The sequence below is a fragment of the Hyalella azteca genome, unplaced genomic scaffold, assembly GCF_000764305.2.
Source record: "Hyalella azteca isolate HAZT.00-mixed unplaced genomic scaffold, Hazt_2.0.2 contig456, whole genome shotgun sequence".
NCBI classification, from domain to species: Eukaryota; Metazoa; Arthropoda; class Malacostraca; order Amphipoda; family Hyalellidae; genus Hyalella; species Hyalella azteca.
The window spans coordinates 33,759-49,787 of record NW_025930806.1 but is presented as its reverse complement, the minus strand read 5'-3'; the positions used below and the strand labels follow the sequence as shown (position 1 = coordinate 49,787).

Here is a 16,029-nt window from a genome sequence, read left to right as displayed (position 1 = left end):
GAGAAAATGCGCTCTCTGTCACTCACTACAGTGAGTACTGATTTATTTTTTTCTTTGTTATTTGTTTTCTTCAATCTAATCGTCCAATCTTTCCAATTAATTATTCATTTTTGTCGTCCAACCCTGGGACCGTATTATCAAAACTTCGTAGGTACGCAAAATCAACTTGCGTGTGGCGTAAGTGCTGATATGATGACGTAACTTTAGCGGTGGTATTTACAAAACATTTGCGAGGGAAGCTACGTAACGAAACTGTACGCCTGCTCGGAGATGTCGTAAGTGGAGTTAGGTACAAGTTTTGAGTGTGCTTAAGCAATATAAAACTATTGATTTACTTGCAACACGGTGAATTATGATAGAATTTTGCTAATAATTTAACATAGGCATAATATGTATGTGATCGTGCTAAGCGGTGTTTTTGGGATAAAAAAGTCAATTGCCTTTTGTGCTATAATTTACAAGCAAATGTTGATATTCAAATCTAAGAGTTTTATGATAATTTACTTGAACAATATCTTAACGCCTTTTTGATTCAAAATTATATTGAGGTTGACAAGCTAACAATTTTTCTAGTTCTCTGTAAACAAATTTATTTCTTTTTATGACAGTTGCAACTCCAACTCACGAAATTTTCTAAATTCTTTGTAACCTTCTAAAAAGAATCTTCTAATTTTTAATGGGAATAATGCATTTATTCGCCCTTATTGCAAGAAATTTCGGTTAATGATCGCAACAACAAGAGCATTGCTATTTGGATAACGTCTCGCTCATTTATACAAATACACCCTGCTGGTCAGGCACCGCAAATGCCGCTGACACCACATATCCTACTTTCGTCCAAGCGCACTGCGCACTGGTCGAGTGGAGGTTACAGAAGTACAGGAACAGAAAATCCAAAGCCTCTGATTGGTCAGTTAGCCAGATGGTTTTGATAATACGCTTTTAGCTGTCTCGCGTACGAAAGTTTTGATAATGCGAAAATTAGGGCGTACTTACGTAACACGTAACTTTTTGTCGTAAGTACAAAAAGTTACGAAGTTTTGATAATCCGGCCCCTGGTTGGACGAGTTGGCACGTCCACCCTCTAATAAATCTTCTGCCATTAGTATTTCTAATTCGGGCAGGCCCGTCCACACCCTAGGAGTCTTTCTCCTTGGGGAGGCCCGTCCACACCCTAGGAGTATTTCTCCTTTGGGAGGCCCGTCCACACCCTAGGAGTCTTTTTTCCTTGGGGAGGCCCGTCCACACCCTAGGAGTCTTTCTCCTTGGGGAGGCCCGTCCGCACTCTAGGAGTCTTTCTCCTTGGGGAGGCCCGTCCACACCCTAGGAGTCTTTCCCCTTGGGGAGGCCCGTCCACACCCTAGGAGTCTTTCTCCTTGGGGAGGACCCTCCACACCCTAGGAGTCTTTCTCCTTGGGGGAGGCCCGTCCATCGATGGCGCCCTCGGAGGAGTGTCTGCCTGAGTCCATCTCAGAGGACGCTGATGAGGACAGGGTGCCGTTGGAGCCCAGGGGGTCTAGGGAGGAGGACTGCACGGACATGGAGCGCCCCTGGTGACCCCCTCGGGGCCTGTTGGGGGACAACTTGTTGGGGTCCACGCTGCCGGGGTCAGCCTGCACCAGATATTTTTTCTCAACAAACTTGTATGAGTTATAGTTACTCAGATAACTTGTACGAGTAACAACATTTAACAAACTTACTTAACAAGCTTAACTAAAGAAAGGAGATGATGAGCACAAAGTGTATTAATCCAATTAATAATAATAATTGGATTAATTGGTGTAATATTAATTACATTTTGGAAGAGATAAAATTCTGAACAATTGAACAAGAAAGCATCGTCTACCTGACCTAACCCTGACTCAACTGTGAACACCCGGACTCAACTGTCATCACCCGGACTTAACAGTCAACACCCGGACTCAACTGTCAACTCCCGGACTCAACTGTCAATTCCCGGACTCAACTGTCAACACCCGGACTCAACTGTCAACTCCCGGACTCAATTGACACAATCGTCAACACCCGGACTCAACTGTCAACACCCGGCCTCAACTGTCAACACCAGGATTCAACGCTCCCCACCTGGTAGGCGAGGGCGTTCATGATAATGTGGTAGGGCACGAGTCCTAGAGGATGCACCTCCTTCATAAGGATATTGGCAGGAATTTTGTAGAAATGAATATACTCGAGGAAATTGCCGATAGTCTCCTTAAGGTCAATGTTGGAGTGGTTGTCGCAGTGCTTCTTGGACCACATCAGCCCCGCCTGGTGGGAAGAAGTCACATGTCAGCAGTACGACAACGCTAGGTCACTTCAAGCTCGTAAAGGCAGGTACAGAAATGCATTGCCTCCTACCTACCTACTTCAAGCATATACTGTATACAGCAGTGGTTCCCAAAGTGGGCGGTATCGCCCCCCTAGGGGCGGTGGAAAGATTTTGGGGGGCGGTAAGGAAGAAGAGGGCGGTAGGGGGGCGATAAGGGGGGCGATAGCCCGAAGTCAATGTCAGAAGTTCGAACGTTTGTTTGACGATTTGTACACAACCCGCGCAGCAAATGACTCCCAGCGATGGTTTTTTCACCCAGATCTGTTTTTTACCTCTCCTGGGTTTACGTCTAGGACAAATTAACGGCCGGACTCGCGGCTGGTCTCACGGCCAATTTTCAAATTCAATGATCAAGGAATATCTCTCAAACTAATGAACTTAACTCGATGAAACTTGGTACACGTATTCATTAGAACCTAACGATAACGTTTTGCTCGTGAAAATTGTTTGAATTTTGCCATCGTTTGTTTTTGCCATTGTTATATATGGCAGGGTGGCCCAGTGGTTACAGTTCAGAGTACCAAGATTGGCGCAGAGAGGCGCGGGTTCGATCCCAGCTCTGTGCGCCAGTTTCTGGTCAGAATCGGCAGGGAGGCCGGGCGGTCAAGCACGGTAGAATTTAATCAGTGAGTTTTGAGTTCGAGACCTCAACAAGCTGAATATTAAGCCTACGGCCTAAGCGTTTATTAAGCCTACGGCCTAATAAACGCTGAAACCGCTATTATTATTATTAATACGGCTCGAATTTCTCAGTGATCAAGTAATTTCTTCCGAACTACTGAACAGATTCTAACGAAATTTTGAATTTACATTCCAACTACCGAACGGTAATGTTTAGCTCGTAAAAATTTTTTCGATCGTGCCTTCGTTCGCGAGTTTTTTTTCGTTATTTCACCTTCATTCGTGATTTAAACAGCAATACATGCTTAAATTCGCAGTCATCAAGAAATTTTTTCCAAACATCTGAACAGTTTTGAACGAAACTTAGTATTTAAATATCTCACCTCAGCAACGGTGATGTTTAAAATTTTTTCGTTTTGCCTTCGTTTGCGAGTTATACGGCTATACGTATAAGGCTCTTGGTTACACCGGCCGGTAGAAAAGCCGGTCGTTCCTCCTATATCTGTATAACTCGCGATCGAAAGCAAAATAAAAAAATCGTCACGAGCTCAACATCACCGTTGAGAGGTTAGGTATTTATATACAAACTTTCCTTGAAATTGGATTTGAAATTTCGTGATCGCCGCGAATTTAAGTGACAAATTACCAGGCGATACCGGTCGAATATAAGGAAGTGTGAAGTCAGGAATGACTGTGAAATGAAAAAAAAAAACTCGCAAACGAAGGTAAAACCGAAAAAAACTTATTAGCTAAAAAATTACCGTCTGGTAGTTAGGAATGTATATTCAAAATTTCGTTCAAAACTGTTCAATAGTTTGGGAGAAATTCTTTGATCACTGCGAATTTCGGCCTGTTTCGCAATGTACGCGTAACTCACGAATGAAGGTAAAATAAAAAAATAATTACGAGCTAAACATCACCGTTAGGTTTTGATGAATATATGTTCCAAGTTTCACAGAGCTGCGTTCATTAGTTTGGGAGATATTACTTGATAATTGAATTTGGAGATTGGTCGTTAGACCAGCCACGAGTCCGGCCCTAAATTCGCCCGAGACGTCCTAGGTTTCTAGTGCTGAAACAGTTAAAACAGCTGAAGAACATATTGGTTCACTAAATGGAATTCTATTTGTGATATACACATTTGTGTTTAACCTTTATCTTTTAAAATTTCAACGTACTAAATTTCAAGAAAGAGGCGTATGTCTGTGGGGGGCGCTAGAAATTCACTAGGGAGCCAAAGGGGGCGCCAGCCTGAAAAAGTTTGGGAACCACTGGTATACAGGAACATAGGTATAGTTACGTGTAACGAAGCTGCGCTCACAAGGGAGCTCCTCTGGACATATTTCAAGGCCATTAGGGGCTAGTAGCAAGGTGCTCCTGCTTGCAGTACAGAACCACTAAGCCTTCCTGCCCTCAACACAGCAGCACCAAGGCCAGTCAGGCTCCCATAAACCCACCTGGAACTTGGTGAACTCGTCCGCTTTGAGCTCCTCCCTCGCCATGATGAGGCGCACCACGTGCTGGGGCAGCAGCGTAAATGACCCCAAGTTCAAGACCTCGTTGCCGTGCTCGTCTACAAACTCCAGCACCTGCGGAAGCCAAGGGTGACGGAAGGGGTTGTGGAGGGAAGAAGACGGAGTACTCTTCCCTGGAGGGGAAGGAAAAGGTTATGTGGGAGAAGGTGATGTGGCGTATGGAAGCCCATAGATTGCACATGATGCACCATAACCGAAGTTGAATTGTTCGGTCCACGATCTACAGGAAACCAAATTAACTTGGTTCACTCCTATATCGTTGAATGAAGCACAAGAACGGGTAGCACTGAATGATGCGAACTGAAATGCAGTGTTATGTACATACTGCACTTTAGCACAACACATTTGATACACTTGTACTAGACAAACTGCACCCGCCATCTGCACCATGGACTTGGTGCACTTCTACAGGACAAACTTTACTCACCTTCTACACCATGGACTTGGTGCACTTGTACAGGACAAACTGCACTCACCTTCTGCACCATGGACTTGGTGCACTTGTACAGGACAAACTGCACTCACCTTCTGCACCATGGACTTGGTACACTTGTACTGGATGTATCGCTCAGCGGAGGCCAGCAAGGCACACACGGTGTCCACGTTGATGCAGCACTGCACGAAGCCTGAGCAAGCGCGCCGCAGTTCGTCCAGGCCGTAGTAGTCCGCTGCGTTCATGAGACCTGCGGGGGCGTTGCTATGACTCAAACAATATAGAAAACTGCCCCAGCTTCTGATTAGAGCCGCCCCAGCTTCTGATTAGAGCTGCATAGCTTCTCGAAGCCGAGGCGTTGCAGTTTATGATCTAACTGCAGAGTGACACATACAATCGCCCAAAGGGGTTGTAGGCAGCGCAATCACACATATTGTTTATCCAAAACACACAATAATTCACGGAATTTCATGATGCATGGTCGTTCTCATGCACTCGTTCAGCAAAACCCTGAGCTGCAGACTGTGCACCACACAGAACCTCACTTAGAAGATTCCTGGACTGCCAGAACCTCACCTAGCAGAGTCCTGGGCTGCAGAGTCACACAGCCTGTGTGGATGTATTCTATGAGCTGCCTGAAGACGTCAGGTTCAAACTCCTCGATAATGAGCGTCTGGTGCACGTTGCCCTGCGGCTGCATGGGAACTTTAGATATGAGTGTGATGGTACAGCAAGATGTTAACGTGACGAACTACGATGTTGTGCAATGTTTTGTCAGGATTCTTCTATCACAGTTGAACGATGACTTTGACAATAGGCTTTCATGCAAAGTTCTGTTGTTGAACCACAACGTATGCTTCGTGAAGCGCCCGTCCTTATTTTTCCTGGCCTGAATTAGACCAGCAACTTTGGTTGACTGTCTTAATGGTACCCACAGTAACGGTGGAGCATAATAACCAAAACTCTAAATGTCTTCAAACAACGGTTATCTTCTATAAATTGACTATACTTTGTCCATATACGAATATAATTAGAAAAATTATAATTAAGACGCGCATTTCACCAAAGGTTAATTAATTTGGTAGGATGATGTGGAGGTAGGAGATGATTTGAAATGTTAAAGGATGACAGATGAAGTCTAAATAAAATACGAAGAAAAACGGGGTTAGATAATGTTTCATGATTACAATATGAAGCCAATTCAGATTATGTTATTTTATATATAGTGATATTTCACATTCATGGATGATATTAGATGATCATTAGCAACACATACTTTTAAAAGATTATATTATTGGATTATATTTGATGGTATAAGAGAGTGCGATGTCAATTCTACAGGCCGCGGCACTGGTGATTTGAAAAATAGCTCGTGAATTAATTACGTAGAGTGACGTTGCATTTAAAGTACAAGTAGTTGACGTAAACTCAGAAAAACGAATCGATCACGTTGTCCCAATATTAACACACTTTCAACACGTAGCAATGATACGCCTTTTATCCTGAGCAAACTGGATCAGGATGAACCACAAATTTGCTATAAGTGCGTCTCTATGTGGACAAATCGTACTCATTTCTTTGCATGAAGGCGCAACTCCGTCCGCTCTGCGCTCATTATCGCCTCTACTGCATTACGAGCGCCGCGGCCTGGATTTTAGACCAGACAAGAAAAGTTATTAGGATATATCAAACTTTATCGGATATTAGCAGATGCCGGACAGTATAGGACAATTTTAGAGTGTACTAGAGATTATTTCTAATCATTTATCTAGCAGAAAAATCGCGAAATACGCCACGATCACATACAGCTAAGTTGACACTGTAAACTGCAAGCAGCACGTTTTATTCAATTTTCAATAGCTGAAAATGGGTCTTTTATAGGCGCACGAAAGACAGGCTAAAAGTAACGGGACAGATTTCAGTCAAGAGTTAATGGTAAATATTAGAAGCATTCAATTATGAACTAGAGGAGACGAGATGCGTCTAGCGGTGCATATAGTGCGGGAATTCAGTTATACGATAGGGAAACGTTAGAGAAGGAAGATGTCTGAAATGCTATTTATACGAAGACAAGTGATATACATTAGATAAGCGATAGTTACGTGTGCGCAAAGTCGTGCAATGTGCAAGTGTATTGGTATACGTTATTCACACGTCGCAAACAAGGACACTTGATGCATATATGATAATTTAAAGAAGAAAAGTTTAATGCAATAAATAGAAGCGAATTACGATGGAATTTGATGTCCAAGCAAGGAAGTTCAGTACAAAGCTGCTAATTCATAATGGTGATTTTGATTAGTAGTTATTATAATAATGAACTTTCCGCAAAGAACGTTCATGTTGATGATCCTTGTTTTATATTCATGGTCGTTTTCTTTGCTTGGACTTGTGGGGTTGAACCCCATCTGAACCCCAGAACCTTATTGAGAGCCACAGGCGAACCTGGAGCGACGAAGAAGAAGCAATCGCTAAGACGGCAATATCCTGGCTGGGATTTGTAATGAGAATTGAGAAAAGTAAGACTTCTGTCCTGAAGGAATAACTGTTTAATTAAATTAGGGCTTGAAAAGGTTCAGAAAAGAGGGTTCAACTGGCTGGGGTTACCTCGGGGATGGTGTCCAACTTGTTCGAGTATGCCGAGCGCTGCAATCAAGTTATAGTGAGTTGTAAACATGTTGAAACGAGGTTAACAATACTCTACTGTTATAGGGAGTTGTAAACAAGAAGCATCAGTGAATTTTAATCGAGTCATATCAATTTGCAGTAGGATGGTTCATCTCTGTGCGTCATATATATAAGGGAACAAATAACGGTGGGTGGACTGACGTACAAGCGAGTTGAAGAAAACATCCGACATGGCGTCCTCTCGATGTGGTCGAGTATTAAACTTAGCATATTTTATACGTAAGTAAACAAGCTTTTCGTTGCGTTGGGGGTTTAGGAAATAATAATCTGTACATTATTTTATTTAATTTAAACTGCATTGAAAGCAAAAATAATAATTTGCTCGGAGGTTTTATCTATTTTCATCTCAAGTGCTCAGTAATTCAACAATATTAACATAATTTATTACATTTATGATAGAATTTGAAGAAATAGAATTTATATATTTATATACAAAAATTAAATGTTAGTGCATTTCATTGAACTCGGTAACTACCCGCAGCATGAAAATTTAATAGTTAACGCTATTTATTAAATTTTAAAAAAGGGATTCATAAAAAAGTAACAAGATCAAGATGTAGGTAAACAATGTTAAATTATAAAAAGACTTGAAGTACTGTACAAAGTGTACATGCTATATGGGAGACTAACTGAACGGAGTTAATTTAAAATAAATTAACAAATAATAAAGTCATTTAAAGGTGGACGCAAATATATTATTGTACACATGGAAGTGGAACTGTAGCTAAAAGTAAATACTTGGTTCGACGAAGACAACGATTTGTATTTTCGGAATGAAGTGAAAAATAGTTTAATTGTGCAATGTACACTCTGTGCAACTCGTTATGAATGATGAGTAAAAATGTGAATGAGACCTTTATTGAAACGTCTGGTCATTACATTGGTCAATCTACCGTTGACTTAGTTCTACTCTCCTATTCACATCGGAATTGAATCGAATTCTTTCTGGCGATACTAGAAGCGGTTTCACTAAATGTATAGCAATGAAGTCGGAATAAACAGATTATAAATTATTTAAAATTCTAAAATCGTTCCAAAACTTTACAGTAATTACTACGGAAAATATTAGTAGAGAAGTTACCGCTGATCTATCTTTACAATCTATGCTAGGAGCTCTCATTTTTAATGTTTCAAGGTTAAAATAAAAGCATGAACGAGCTGTATGACTTACAGTAGGTATTCTAATATTTATGACATATGACTTCATTTTCTGATAAAAAATCGCAGACTAAACCTGAACTTTCGTAGGCAATTTCTTGCAGAGACCTACATAGATGATAATAGATTTCAGTGTTGTTTAAAAATGTAAATAATGGATCTACAAACATTGTAAACAGTGGAGCTTGACAAACTCACGGTATAAAATATCAAAATACAAAAAACATATATGAAACAATAGAAGCAAAAAAATATAACTCAGTTCTCACTGCAGTGAGTGACAGAGTCAAGAAATTTGCTCGTCGACGAATACATGAAGTCAAGGACAGACGGACAGACAGACGGACATGACGAGCGCAATAGGGCAATTTTTTCCATAAGTGAGAAAATGCGCTAAAAACTAATAAAAATGCTTCAACAAAATGTAACACGTGCATAAGAATGTAACCTTGTGTATAAACAGTATGTATATAATACAGAAATATTTTGTATATTGAAATTCTTTTTACTTTGTAGACGTCCTAAAGTATGCAGTGCTCACCCCTGGTCGGCTGGGCTGACCAGAGCCCTGCAGGTTGAGCAGCGGCTCCGACGACCTCTTCAGGAACATCTTGATCTTGTTCTCCCTCGTCGTGGCCTCCTTCTTTTTCTGGGGGGAGTAGGCGGCGTAGAGCAGCTTGTGGAACACCCTGTGAGAACAGCGTGTTATCTTGTTGCCGGAGCTTGTGGAACACTATGTGAGAACAGCGAGAACAGCGTGTTATCTTGTTGCCGGGGCTTGTGGAACACTATGTGAGAACAGCGAGAACAGCGTGTTATCTTGTTGCCGGGGCTTGTGGAACACCATGTGAGAACAGCGAGAACAGCGTGTTATCTTGTTGTCAGGGCTTGTGGAACACCCTGTGAGAACAGCGTGTTATCTTGTGGTCAGGGCTTGTGGAACACCTTGAACAACGTGTTATCTTGTTGCCAGGGCTTATATGGAACACCCTGTGAGAACAGCGTGTTATCTTGTGGTCAGGGCTTTTGGAACACCCTGTGAGAACAGCTTGTTATCTTGTGGTCAGGGCTTGTGGAACACCCTGTGAGAACAGCGTGTTATCTTGTGATCAGGGCTTGTGGAACACCCTGTGAGAACAGCGTGTTATGTTATAGCCAGGCTTGTCCAGTATTGCTGTTTCTGTTATCGTGTTGTTGTTTTTGAGGTCATAAGACAGTCTTCGTTACCGTGTTTTGTTTGCTGGTAAATCGGCGATGTGTGTCGTTGTCTTTATTGCATTCAAGGCGTTAGATGCAATATTAGAATCTGTATTTGAAATTAAAAAACTCCGGTCACGCTATAATTACCATAACATTGTTTTGGCCTTTGTATTCTATTTTTGCACCCACCTGCTCCTGGCTGCCAGCACCCACCTGCTCCTGGCTGCCAGCACCCACCTGCTCCTGGCTGCCAGCACCCACCTGCTCCTGGCTGCCAGCACCCACCTGCTCCTGGCAGCCAGCACCCACCTGCTCCTGGCAGCCAGCACCCACCTGCTCCTGGCAGCCAGCACGGCCTTGACAGCACACACAGGCTCGCGGGTGTCCCCCACCAGGAAGGTGACGTCGCAGAGCTCAGGCATTGAGGCCAGGAACTTCATGTCCTCCGTGAGGCCGCTCCTGTTCTCGAAGGTCGTGAAGTCAGGCTCCTCGCATAGCGCCTCCGCCGGCAGCGCCGCCTCCGAAAACATCGCGGCGGCGGGTGATGTTGGTGGTGGTGGTGGTGGTGGTGGAGGTGGTGGTGAGTGATGGAGGTGGTGAAAATGGTGGTGCAGGTGGTGGTAGTTACTGCAGTGGTGGTGGTGAGGGCGGGTGATAGTGGGGGTGGTTAGTGATAGTGGGGGGTGGTTAGTGATAGTGGGGGGGTGGTTAGTGTAGTGGTTGTGGACTGTTGGTATTATTATGGCAGATAGTTAGTTGGTGGTGGGTAAAGAGTGTGGTCACGGGTGTATGGGTGAGTGGTGGCTGAAGAGAGTAGTCGCGGGTGTATGGGTGAGTGGTAGTGGTAGCTGAAGTGGCTGAAGAGAGTAGTCGCGGGTGTATGGATGAGCGATGGGTGAAGATTCAGGTTGAGATGACGAGTGTGCAGATCAGTGGTGGGCACGTCACACTGTGCAGGAGTGGGTGGTGTCGGTTACTGAGCCGGGGCAAGTCTCAAATGTTCAACTTGCAGGAACTTTTTTTTCGTCCACTTCAAGTCCTTCACAAGCAAGCTCCTCAACTCCTCCCAATAAACCTCCATCAGAAGGCCACTGAAATCTGTTTCTACCAACGCTTCACTTTTACGCGCTTCTTTTCTGCGCACTACTTATCCTTTTTTCAGTTTTATCCACTCTGTGTCTCAAGTTTATCTCATTAATTACATAACAAATTTCCACGTATAGTGGAATGAACGTTCAGCTTTGTTTCTCACCGACATCGCAACCATTTATCTCATGCGCATGACTTCATAATAAAAACGCATGTGAATTATCACATTACTTCACCATGATAGAAGAAACTTATTTATCTGTGGACAATTAAACGGCTTCCTCACCCCATTGAAAGCCAAATTTCATTCAGATTATTAAATAGCGATTATAATATATTTCTATACTGCCAAATAAATTATTTCATAATATATTCATTATTCATGCCCTAGCCTTCTGCCTGCCATTACGCAGCTAATGAAGCGCTGCTAGAGGGCGGTAACTTATTGAGGAGAAGACGTGCGGAAATGACGCACAGTGACGCACTGTACTGGACACAGTGAACCACTCACGACAGCGTGAGTGGTGGTGATAGGGGTGCGTGAATGGCGGTGATAGGGGTGCGTGAGTGGCGGTGGTGAAGGCGCGTGAGTGGTGGTGATAGGGGTGCGTGAGTGGCGGTGGTGAAGGCGCGTGAGTGGTGGTGATANAGGGTCGTGTGAGGGATAGAGGGTCGTGTGAGGGATAGAGGGTCGTGTGAGGGATAGAGGGTCGTGTGAGGGATAGACGGTCGTGTGAGGGATAGAGGGTCGTGTGAGGGATAGAGGGTCGTGTGAGGTATAGAAGTGTCGTGTGAGGGATAGAAGGTCGTGCGAGGGATAGAAGGTCGTGTGAGGTATGGAGGTTAATCTATATACCTACACTAAAGTTATACCTAATGCATCACATGAAGATTTGTAACAATCTCTTCGCCCAAACTTTTGTTCCTTTACAAAGTTTATCAGCCAAACTCGAAATTCATCGCAATCAATCGATCATAATTTTTATTTATTTTCGCTTTATAACATGGGGAAGTGTGCGTTCAGAAAGACGATTTCGACACCACCTCACACTATGACGGCCAGGCCATCACTGTTCGCTGTTCACTCACTTCACTGAAGCCGCGCCGCTCTCTTCGTTGCCAGCTGTGTTCAGTTGACAATGTCCCTCACATCCACATATTCTATGGATAAGTGTCCATCCTTCGGCATTATTGCTCTGTGAATTAACCAGGCATCAAATTTCCTGTTTAGCAGATTGCCTTTCGATCATTCTGCCTGTTTGGTGGAAACTTTTTGTCGTAAACGAATAGATTATTTTATTAGATTTCCTCCTCGACACTCAAACTGTTTTTATGAATATTGACAAATTGAGAATCTCTCCGCTAAGTGCATCATCCAAGAAAGTAATTTGTCCTTGGTTCCTCTTCATCCATTCGTGAACAATTTTTCCTCCCAGGATTTCCGATTTGCGCCATCGAAAATTATCAGCCGAATGTGCGACATGGATCGAAATTACGTCATGTAAATATATAGGTATATAGAGTGTCGCCAAGACGCGAGTTCCATTACATATAACTCATGAGAACAATACAATAATTATAACACTGAACTAGAATTTGAAGGTAGAAGAGGATTGCAAGAGACTCAAAGCTCTCTACGGAGAGAAGGATTCAGAGAGCTGAGAGCAGATATCGACCACAGCAGCAACAGGCTGTTGCTGTCCCTCCCAGATCTTGTGTAGTCAGCCCGAGAAATTTTCTGTGTACGTTTGTTCATCAAAGAAAACGTATTTTACGGTTTCAATTGTGACATTTTGTTAACGGAAGTAGTAATTTGTTATTATTTATTATTCCATGTTAGTCTTGTCTGTTCGCTGTTTTTTAAATTTAATGCAAATTATTAAAATAAAAAAAATATATTATTAATAAATAAATTGCTATAAGCAACTAATAATAGAGACGAGTATGACTGTTAATTTTTCGTTTATGTATTCGTGCGATAAATTAATGCATTGATTCAGAAGCACAATCATGAGACACAAAGAAGCGTTACGAAACTCCCGAACACAGTAATTTCATGACAAATGAAGTTTATTTCAACTATACACGTGTACACGCGACGTAGCTTCACCTTGGGGTGAAGCTGGCGTTGGTCGGACGGCGACTATTCATGCGTAGGCTCCGCATCCTGTTGATTATTACATGTCCTCGTATCATCCTAAGTTTATTGTAAGGAATTTGGCCCAGGGCTATACATTGATCACTGTTGCCAGCACGCATCGTGTTTATCTTGTCACAGATTCAAATATGGGGGCAAACACACAGAGCGAGGATTGAGACGGACGTAAAATGCACTGAGATTGCAATTTAAGTGGATTCGATCAAATGAGTTTTATCGAATGGTTACTGGCAACTCTTGATTAGATATACGCTACAAAGTATGAATAAAGCAATAATAATTATGACAACTAAAGGATCTGTTGATAAGCAAATCTTATCAATAATTGTCACCTAAGAAGAAATAATGCATATTATAAAAATTGTCCAGAAAATAAAAAAGAAACCGTTTTAAAAACATAGAGCTTGAAGGAAATTAATGACTAAGGACTTAATATTCACGCGACGTAAATTTATTAAGCGATGTCGCCCAATTCCAAGGAAAAATATGGGTTATTCAAAAATAAAACTATCGATTTCTATACACTACACTTCGCTCATCTATTTTTTCAATGAGAATTAGCAAACGATACACACTTACTCTCCATCGTGGATGTTAAGTAACGTAGAAGTAACAACGTAGAAGTAGGATAATGAACAGTAGACTCGTGCCTTCCTTTGTTATATTTCAATGAAAGTAGCAAAACCTGCGCACTACGATGCATTGGTCAGAGTTCAATTTTTGTGACCCACTTGCCTAGATATAAGTGTGTCATAAAACACCAATTGATGCATGTATATGAGCCGTACATGTGCCCGACAAAAGACGGGCCACGTGCCCGACAGAAGAGGAGCCACGTGCCCGACAAAATACGGGCCACGGGCCCGACAAAAGAGGAGCCACGTGCCCGACAGAAGAGGGGCCACGTGCCCGACAAAAGAGGGGCCACGTGCCCGACAAAAGAGGGGCCACGTGCCCGACAAAAGAGGGGCCACGTGCCCGACAAAAGAGGGGCCACGGGCCCGAAATACAAAATAAGATGGCGAACTGTTTAATTTTATAATAGTTGATATTTAAAGGATCAGTTAACTGCCATTTGACCGCGAAGTTAACTGATTAACTAACGTTAGCAATTGTTTAACTTCTATAATTAATTTAACATTAAATGGGCAAGAAATTGCTGGTTTGTGCAGGTGCAAACGTGAAGTTTACAATTGAGATAAAAATATCCTCAAAATTGGTTGAAAAATAGCCTGAAAATGGGTTGAAATTACCGAAAAGATAGTACACAAAATTCAGATTTTTCAATTTAGGTAGACAAAGGGCCGAGGTAGCCAAGATTTGTGATAGACATCGAGGATAACGATAATGGAAACATGTGCATTATTGCAGGTCATAGTAAAGACGTCTAGGTCATGTACATTGAAAATACTCGCGATTGTGATGAAGTACAAAAAATAATGTAATGTCACAAGATATGAAACATGGCAATAACGCAAATAGCAAAGCAATTACATAGAAAAATTTTAACCCGACAGAATTCTGAGTTACACCAGCGTAGAATTGCACACAAGTTACACCAGCGTAGAATTGCACACAAGTTACACCAGCGTAGAATTGCACACAAGTTACACCAGCGTAGAATTGCAGCAACATTCCATGTAAAGTTTCCCCCGAAATTTCACTTAAAAAAATTACAGGAAGTAACGACTCAGGTCTTGAGTCTATACAATTATACTCAACTAATTCATTATAAATATTAAACAAGAAATTAACTCATAATATTAAGACAAATTCGACAGTGGCTGTTAACTATTGCGTGGACAATTAATGGTAGTAGTTAGTGGTTAGAAGTGAGACTACTAATGACATAAGGACATGATGGTGCGCATAATTAAATAATTAAACTAATTCCATGTAGGCAATGTAAGGCAGGAGTCCCAAGCCATTCTCGAATTAAACATTATTATTAACTTTCTGAACGGCAAGCCCCAATCTCCAATGTCTGCAAACGCTTCCGAAATCCTTAGGTCGACCAACCAACTACAATTTGTATTTTTATAAATCGAATTGAAATATTTCAAAATTACTGAACAAAATACGATTATTTCTGTACGTTGCGCGAATAAAGACTCGACATAAGTGCAGGTGATGCACAGGCACAGACATAATGTAAGCGTAAATTGTTCGTGATTAAATCCTCTACATAAACGCAGACTCTGTATAAATGCACATGCTATGCGCACGCATTCTACGCATACGATGACGTGCATGTAACGCAATGCGTAAAAATGCACACGCAACATGCGTCTAAATGGACCGCGGCATTTGTACGCATCAACCGAGACTTTTGTGCGCATAGCATGCGTGTGGCGGCACACTTGGTAAAAAAAGTGCGCCGGATGATAGGAAGTGTTGATTACATATAACATTCTACTTATCCTAACCACCGTCTACCGCCCCACAGCTCTAATTCTCGTATTTATCGTTTATTTCCGCATACCAATTTAATAACTCACATACCATCGCTTGCACCATGTATACACACAACTACCCTCACATACCCTCATATCTACCCTCAGGCATACTCATCTACCTTCGTATATACACATGTCCTCTTAGCGCTCAGTCTACTTTATCACGTCCTCGAAACATACTCAACTAACCGCCTCACGTGCCCTTACGTACCCCGTCGTCCACCTTACGTACCCCACCGTCCACCTTACGTACCCCACCGTCCACCTCACGTACCCCACCCTCCACCTCACGTGCCCTTACGTACCCCGCCGTCCACCTTACGTACCCCACCGTCCACATCACTTACTCCACCGTCCACCTC

The 16,029-nt window shown here is 42.4% G+C and overlaps 1 protein-coding gene across 3 annotated transcripts; it reads right to left on the bottom strand.

The window, feature by feature from the left end:
* Positions 1 to 1,015: 1,015 nt before the first annotated feature.
* On the bottom strand, positions 1,016 to 10,549 carry LOC108673249 (serine-enriched protein). 3 transcript variants are annotated; one of them, XM_018161052.2, is made up of 8 exons: positions 10,298 to 10,549; positions 9,306 to 9,453; positions 7,526 to 7,564; positions 5,495 to 5,612; positions 5,011 to 5,168; positions 4,408 to 4,539; positions 2,086 to 2,268; positions 1,016 to 1,613 (listed from the first exon to the last, which is right to left on the bottom strand). In XM_018161052.2, exons 1-8 carry the CDS (start codon positions 10,492 to 10,494, stop codon positions 1,398 to 1,400), a joined length of 1,191 nt encoding a protein of 396 aa, XP_018016541.1. In that variant the 5' UTR covers positions 10,495 to 10,549; the 3' UTR covers positions 1,016 to 1,397. The 3 variants fall into 3 exon arrangements, with proteins under 3 accessions (XP_018016541.1, XP_047735968.1, XP_018016549.1); XM_047880012.1 differs by lacking the exon at positions 10,298 to 10,549 and adding an exon at positions 10,250 to 10,263; XM_018161060.2 differs by lacking the exon at positions 7,526 to 7,564.
* Positions 10,550 to 16,029: the final 5,480 nt, after the last annotated feature.